At 30.9% G+C, this 8,484-nt stretch overlaps 1 protein-coding gene across 1 annotated transcript in view; it reads right to left on the bottom strand.

Annotated features, from left to right (window-relative positions):
* Positions 1 to 6,645, bottom strand: part of LOC21411245 (toll/interleukin-1 receptor-like protein) — a 16,467-nt gene extending 9,822 nt beyond the window's left edge. Inside the window, exon 1 of the mRNA XM_024167371.1 lies at positions 6,406 to 6,645. Coding sequence (XP_024023139.1) covers positions 6,406 to 6,441 — 36 coding nt within the window. The 5' untranslated portion in view covers positions 6,442 to 6,645. The remainder of the gene's footprint in view (positions 1 to 6,405) is intronic.
* Positions 6,646 to 8,484: the final 1,839 nt, after the last annotated feature.

The following is an 8,484-nucleotide window of genomic DNA, read 5'->3' as shown; positions in this document are numbered from 1 at the left end:
ATATATATATATATATATATCAGTTAACATATAGTATTATTGGCCAACATTAATTATTGTCCAATTTATCTTAATTTACAAAAGTACTATGCACATGATATATAAAGTCTTCCAATATCACACCTTTTCAAAAGTTTAATTTCCTCCGGTTTCGAATAGTTGGAATTTGTTTTACTGTTAACAAGTTAATTGTGCATGTACTAATTAAGCATTATAGTGATGCGAATAAAATTATCATGAAGCTAGGTAGATATAGATAATACCTGTTCTGTTGCCCGGCTGATGTACCTGGAGGAGTATAAGTAGACAAATTTGAATAAAGAACTAAAAGATGGGAAACTTTACGGTGCATCTCCCGTTTGTGACCCACCGATAAAGTAAGTATTTTTAATCGTTAGATTAAATTTTTAACAGTTAGATCTGTGCAAATCTGTATTTAAAATTTACAGCACGTCACATAAAACTGCTCTTGCTGTAGATCTAACCGTTGCAAAATTAATCCAACGGTAAAAACACTTGTTCCACGGGTGGATCATAATTTTGAGATGCATCGTAAAAGAAGCCCTAAAAGATGTTATATCTAAAATTAAAGTAATTTGTATGTATGTATGCATGCATGTCAAGACAAATGAAAGCAACTAGAAAGCAAAATCTGGTGGAGATATAAGAATGCTTTTAGAATTTTAACTGTTTTTACTTTCCTCTTTTAATTAGCGATATCTAAATAATGTGGAGCATAAGCATGATTTGTGAATCATTTCATGGCGCACATTAAAATTTAAGTCAAAACATGTGCTTCTGATCTTAATTAAAACATACAACTGAATTATAACTAGATCATAGGGGACTAATTGAGATACACATTAACTTAGTTTATTTTTGTAATGAAACTAATTAATAGATCTATTAAGCAACATTTGGCAAAATAGAAGGCCGTCATGTAAAATAGTTCGACAAAGTATGAACTGAAAGTTAATCAATGACTTGTTTAATTGGAGATATAAGAATTGGTCTCATAAGTAAAGGACAACTTCCTTTTATGTAGGTAGACCACGAAACCAAAAAGAAAGGGCATAAAAGAAAGTATATTATTTTTTCACAAAACGCAAAAGAGAAAAAAGCCTAGTTTTATGATTTTCATAGTACGATGAACTTTATAAGGCTTGAATAAAAAAATTAAAAAATTCGTGAGTACAGGTCTTAAAATGGAAGAGATGATCAAATAAAGTATGATGTTCTGTACCCGGAAAATAAATTTTGTCGCTTTACATTGAATATATACTCCTATATGAATAGTACTAGTCGGCAATAGCAAATGATCACAAAGAATAAGATTGAAATAATGAAATGTATCTTAGATAGTCAATATAATATATAAATAAATATTGAAGCATTGATCGCTTTATGATTTTAAAACGTTCACTTGATTAAATGTAATACTCCAATGGCCTAATCTTGGATGGAATTTCAAAATAGTCTTCAAAAACAAATTCCCATGACATAATATCTTCTCAATCATATATAGTCAAATCATTAATTCAGAATTCATATCATCCACATAAAATTAATGTCCTAATTCAATATTATCATTAAATAAAATATATAACTTGAGTCTTAATGCATAACAACCTAACCAATCAAAACAATTGCATGTATTAATTAATATTATATTTATTATCATTTCCAAAACGTTTGTCATGTCTACTAAAAAAAAAAAAACGTTTGTCGTGTATTGCTATATCTACTAACATATATAAATCTTGTAAATGCAACCGCAGCATTATTGTCCAGCAATAAAAGAAAAGAAGGTGAAAACTCTACCAAGGATATCAAAAAGACAAATATACCATAGTCATATCATACATTCACCTTTTTTTTTAAAAAAATTAATTCTTTCTCCTTCTCTATAAGGCAAACAAAAAAAGAACAATTTTAAAACATTGTTTAAAAAAAATCTACCCCATAATTAAACACTATCATCTTTAACTGAAATTAGTTTTAGGAAAGTAACAATTTTATATTTTTTGGGTAAATCACTATTTTCTATTTTTAGGCAAGGATTATTAAGAGTTTATAAATAAGTGTTTTATGTAAGACTTTATGTGTGCTCAAAGAAAAGTATATAGACAGAAGGCCTCCTTTTGAGAGAGAGAAAGAGAAAAGTGATGAGAGAGATGGCAAGTGTGTAAGGGGTTTTGGGTAGAGAGAGAAAGTAAGAAAGTTTGTTAAGTGTGTAACTTTGAAACTGTTAGTGAATTTTTCTCCCTCTTCCGTGCACGTATGAAATTTTTCCGAACCACATAAATCTTTGTCTTCTCTATTTTTTCTATTATTTTGGTTTCAGTTTATTTTTCTGTTGCGTGAGTGTAATATTGTGTTTTTCCCCAACAACTGGTATCAGAACTGATGGGTTATATGGCCTAAATGATCACACTCAGTTGCAGTTCTCACGTTGCCTCCTGTGGAGAGTTAGTGTTCCCGCAGTTGGTGTTATTGCGGGTGCGGATGGTTGAGCATTAATGGACTGGCATGGTTTCGGCTCTCTTTCCCATGCTCGAGTTGGCCCCCGTTTAGAGTGTAATGTCTGAGTGTGCCGGCTACTAAAAACTTTGGTTCGAGGAGGAGCTCAGTGAACACACACATGAGGGGGAGATTGTTGAGAAATGAGCATGTGTAGTCCCACATGAAAGTGGATAAGAATGTGAAGTGGTTTATATACACGAAAGCACACAAGACCTAATAAGTTAACCTTTTGGATTAAGTTGGGCTCCTGAACTATGTAAGGCCAGTTTCGCATGTGGTATCTCCCAACAACTGATATCAGAGCAGTGGTAAAGATTAAAAAAAAAAAGAGGTCAAGATAATGTCTGGGATAAAATTTGAGTAGATTGAGCGGTTTGATGGAAATAGTAATTTCAATATATGAAAGAGTACAGTCAAAGATGTTTTGATTCAGCAGGGATTACTAAAAGCGTTGCAAGGAAATAAGCCAAAAAATATGAAAGATGAAGATTGGGAAGAATTAGAAGTGAAAACGGTAAGCACTATTCATTTAAGTTTGCATCCTGAACTGAAATATAGTATTATGAATTAGGCATCTCCTTCTGAGTTGTGAAAAAAATTAAAAAAAGTTTATATGTCAAAATCCCTAACAAATAGATTATATTTGAAGAAGCAATTGTAAGAGTTAAAGATAGATGAGGAAAGTGATGTTAGGGATCATATAAATAATTTTAATAAGTGTATGACTTAATTGTTAAGTGTAGAGGTCAAAATTGATGAGAAAGATAAAGCGGAAATTTTGTCAGCCTCCCTACCCAAATCATATGAGACTTTAGTGACTACACTTTTAGTTGGAAAGACAACATTGACTATGGATAAGATGTCGACTGCTCTGTTAGAGACTGCAAATATGAAAAAACCTAGTAGTACTGTAATACCCGAGATTTAATTAAGCCTTAAGCCAATAATAAATAAATTTAATAAATTAAAATCATGCATCACATTTGCCATTTACCTTAAAGTTATTTGTTGGCATTATATGTTATTATGATAGCTATCATATGATTTTATTAAACTTATAGCTTCACTAATCGAGTTTTCAGTTTTAATGTGCAGTACAACTAGCTCGATGTGGGAACTCAATGTGCTAAACTTATGAAGAAAATGAATTATATTTATTATGATTATTTGCTATGAAATTTTACCTCTATTATGATTGATTTAATGATGAATTATTATTTTATATTTTATTATATGGTTTTATGTAAATGTGTTAAGGACTTAGTTGCTATTTTGAGTTTTGTGAGAGAATGCTATTTTAGCAAATTGAGTGAACTTTAGGCACCTAAATGAAGAAGAAAAATAAAGACTTTAGAGCTGATTTATGAGGTTAGGACAAATGTTATAGACATAGAAAAACCTAGACACTTGTCCTCCTATAAGGTCACTCTACTTTTGTTTCTAGCAAAGATTTGGAGCTTCTATTCACTTGGGAACACATTTTTCTTTGAGGTAACTTCTTTCTTATGTTAGAAACTAAGATTTCAGAGATTAAGATGTTGAAATCTTACTTGAGATTCGGATTTTTGAAGGGGCTTATTATGCATGTTGGTTGTAAACTCTTAACAATGAGTTTCTTGATGTTTTGGTTCAAATATTGGTTTCTGGGTGAAATTGATAATTTTAGCTTGATATTATTGATGATTACTTGAAAATAAACTCTTATTAAGATGATGATTCATGTATTTGAGAGTGGTCTTTGAAGATTAGGATATGCATGCTAGGTATTTGATAAAATGTTCGGGGCTTATTATGCATGTTGGTTGTAAACTCTTAACAATGAGTTTCTTGATGTTTTGGTTCAAATATTGGTTTCTGGGTGAAATTGATAATTTTAGCTTGATATTATTGATGATTACTTGAAAATAAACTCTTATTAAGATGATGATTCATGTATTTGAGAGTGGTCTTTGAAGATTAGGATATGCATGCTAGGTATTTGATAAAATGTTCAAATATAAGTCCTCTGTACAGCCTATGTAGATTCTGTTTCCGTGCTATATGTACTTATGATTTTGACAGATCTTATATTTTTTTATTATATAAAGTATACATCTCAAGCTTTACGTGAGTTTTTGAATCACTCCAAATGGATTTTTCTACATTTAGTTATGAATTTTATAAGTTCAGTTAAAAAGCTTTCATTTTCTTGACGAGATTATACTTAAATCTCGATTTCGGGCTATTTTTGGTTAGTTTGAAAAATCCGAAACCCATCATGTAGTTGTTCTAAAAATAGGGTTTTTAGCCTACTTTTATTTGCCACTGGTCTCATAATATTTTGAGTTTTGATGAATTCGTTATGAATATTTTCGTAATATTGCGCAGTTATGTGTTTGTTAAATGATGATATGAATGTGATTTTTGAAAGCTATGGTTTTTAAAGGTTAATTAGCACATTGAAGGCTCCCCACAATCAGCTAGTTTGTGCTTGCAAAGTGGTGATCAAAATTCAGGTAAGTAAAGTTAAAAGCATTTCAAAACTGCATCACAAGACCCTATATGATTGTGTTCAAAGAGTATTCATGATTAATTATTTTGAAAGAGATTATGATTTATGCTTATTATGTGTTATGTTTTAAGAGATTTTATGGTATGGTATATGAATGAGAGGCTGGGTAAGCATGGGTGCGAGGGACCGGTACCCCAAATTAGAGAAACTGTATCTTTGAGACAACTAGAGAAAAATGTTAGTGGGAAGTCTCTTGTTGATCACAAGAGAAAGAGATTCTAAAAACCCCGCTTAGTGTTTAAGAGAAGAGAATTGGCCAAAATTAGAGAAAGTCCTGTATAGAGAGGCTTACATGGAACCGAAGTTCTGTATCATACCTAAACTAAGAATAAGTATGAAAGTTTATGAACAATAATTAACAAAGAGATTTTAGTCACAGAGATTTTAGATACTTACTTGATTTGAAATCTACTTACTGAGTTTTTGCTCATTAGTTTTACCTTGTGATGCAGATGATGTTGTTATTACCGAAGAGTAAAAAGAAATATGATTTCCAAGGTTGGCTGAGTACTCCAAGTCTTACATCTGGCATCTTGCTTATATGTACTTCCAAACAATAGATGGGCTCAAAATGTTTTTGTTTTGTTACTATGTCGCTTTTGAATAACTATTTAATGTTTAAGATTTGTGGTTGCACACTTACTCATTTTGTTCAAAAACTTTTAAGAAAATTTTGTGATGAAATCAACCACAAGTTTCTGCATCTTAAAAATGATATTGTTTTAAGTATAGAAAGTATGTTTTAAGTAGCACCACCTTGCTAAATTCGGCCTTAGACCGGTTTAGCATATGGGGCGTTACAATATATATATGATGACCCTCACGAGGAGATATTGCAATCTTTTTTTAAAAAAAATTATTATTATTCTTAAGAAACCAAGCATCCTTTCTGTTTAAGAAAACATGATAATTGTTAAAATTTTCTAATTTTACTAAATTTAATTAACATCCAGTTAATTAAATTACTAAAAGTGTAAATTAAAAAATGGTACATACAATTTTGATATGGTTTAGTTTACACATATCCACGAGGTCACGCGCTCAATTAAATAAACTACTAAATTATAAATATTACAGACACTAAAACAAATCGTTTCTTCTTAAGAAAAGAGAGGACCAGAACTTTCAACATTGTCTCTGTTTTTTTTTTTGTTTTTTTGTTTTTATTTAAAGGAAACTGGGCATCTCTCTTTTGTAGGGGAAAAAAAAGTTGATGATTAATTAAAGAAACAAAGAGTTAAGAAGTGATTACTATTAGTCATCTACCTAATTGCTCTTGAAAAAAAGAGGTTATTCTTAAGAGAAATAATAATTAAGTCATGCGATCATACCTCAAGATCAACCTGCAAATTAGAGGGTGGCCTCATGAGCGGGTATGTCTAAAGCTGTGGATCTGATCACCGGCCGCAACTGGAAGGAAAAAATGAAATCATTTGATTAATAAGATACTCACAAATAAACGTTCTGTCTATTTATTTCGAAGGTTAATGCTAATTAGAAGACTAAGCACTTGGTCAACATGATCTTAATTTAATTACTCTTGCGTTCTTATTTTAAGCTTCTAAGAAATTTCCCGGTAGGTAGCAGGAAATGAAAAATAAAATAGCCAATAAAACTAATGTTCTTTCGTGGAAGGGGAAAAAAAAATAGCAGGAAATGAAAAATAAAATAGCCAATAAAACTAATGTTCTTTCGTGGTAGGGGAAAAAAAAAATAATACTAGTACTTAAAGACATATCTGGCATGAAGAATCAAGTCATATTATACTGGCAAATTATTGAAGACGTGGTCATCACGTTGTTACAGTCAACATTATGTACTTATTTTATTATTGTGTGGAAGTACGTCATTTTTTAATTTTCTTTTCATCCTTTTGGGAATTTCTTGTCACGTTCCTTGTATAAGAAATTTAATTTCCTTTCCCTTGTGTCAATGATATTTTTGTAATAGTCATCAATCTGTTAAGATAAAAGGAAAAAGACAAGATAAATTGTACAGTCTCACGTCACAAAAAAATAGTTATATATTATCTACTAGATTAAAACAGGTAATCTACCAAATTATTTCAACTTATTCCCGAAGAACTTGCAGTGTTTGACAATTGTTTTGAGAACAAAAAATGAGGGGGTCAAAATAATATTTTTTAAAAGTTGAAGACTCAAAATATAATTTGAATATATAAAATAGATGACTTATTATTTTTTTTTTGTATAAACACCCCCTCAACTTTTTAAATTTTGACAATTTAGTTCCAATTCTTTTTTTCTCAGCAATTGCCCCTTTCACTTCAAAAAGGCCCAATAAAAAATGGCCAACTAGGCCCCAAATGCCAATAGTACGAACGTCTAATGAGCCAATATATAAAAGTGATTCAATTTCTTTAATGCGTTTAGTAACTCCAACCAGGCCCTGCAAAAAGGATCCCTTGCCATAAAAATATCTTTGAATTTCTTGATTACAACATCAACAATTATGTCAACTACAGTGGATTCAGACCTGAAAATGTGTACACATCTAAATATATAGTAATTAGAAATCAAGAAACCGATTATTGAATATATTTATAGTAATTCATAACTTTTTAGAAGTTAAAAGGTACAAATTAAGATTACCTAAACGAATTTGAAGCCCAACTAGATAGATCGGTTATTTTTCTCAAAGCCTCTCTCTTTGCTTGCAATTTCTCATCCTCAAGTTTAGCAAATGCAATTGTATAACTTCTCTGTTATCTTTCGTACATTTGACAGATCAATATTGTAACAAATAGGTAGAACTTGGGATTATCCATCCATTTTCTTGCATTGGAGAATGTGTGCTAGTTCATCTAAGCACCATCTTGACGAAGCATTTAGACAAAATTTTGACTCTTCAATTGCTCTCAAAAGCGTCAGTGATATTTCACTCTCCTTCTTAAGATCATCCTCATCTACAAAGGCTTTGATTTTCACTCAACATAAAGCATTATGAAAATGGCTCGTAAAATTAGAACGAGCATCCTCACCTCAAACTGATAAACACGTCATACTTAATCTTCAAAGAGGAATCACCACCACCAGCCATAATCGTAGCCATACCTCCAAAATGATCAAAAAGCCAATTCCTTAATTCTGCGCGCGCGCGCGCGCACACACACATTATATATATATATATATATTCAGATTAAGAAGTCAAGTGACTAAGTAAGGAATGTTGGATCCTTAATTTAACATTAGGTTTATATGTGAATAATTATATGTTCCAGACTGTCATATAAAGTTAAGTCCATTTAAAAGTAGTCTATTAAGGTTTGGGGAATTTAGGCTTTAATATATCTAATAGGGTGTTGACCTTTAATGTGTAGAGTAAGCGTAATTTTTATTTTTATGATGGGTTAAAATAGAAATACCAAAATATAACATGAAATTTATCTA

Source organism: Morus notabilis, unplaced genomic scaffold (genome assembly GCF_000414095.1).
Source record: "Morus notabilis unplaced genomic scaffold, ASM41409v2 Scaffold180, whole genome shotgun sequence".
Taxonomy (NCBI): domain Eukaryota; kingdom Viridiplantae; phylum Streptophyta; class Magnoliopsida; order Rosales; family Moraceae; genus Morus; species Morus notabilis.
This window is presented reverse-complemented; position numbering and strand designations above follow the sequence as displayed.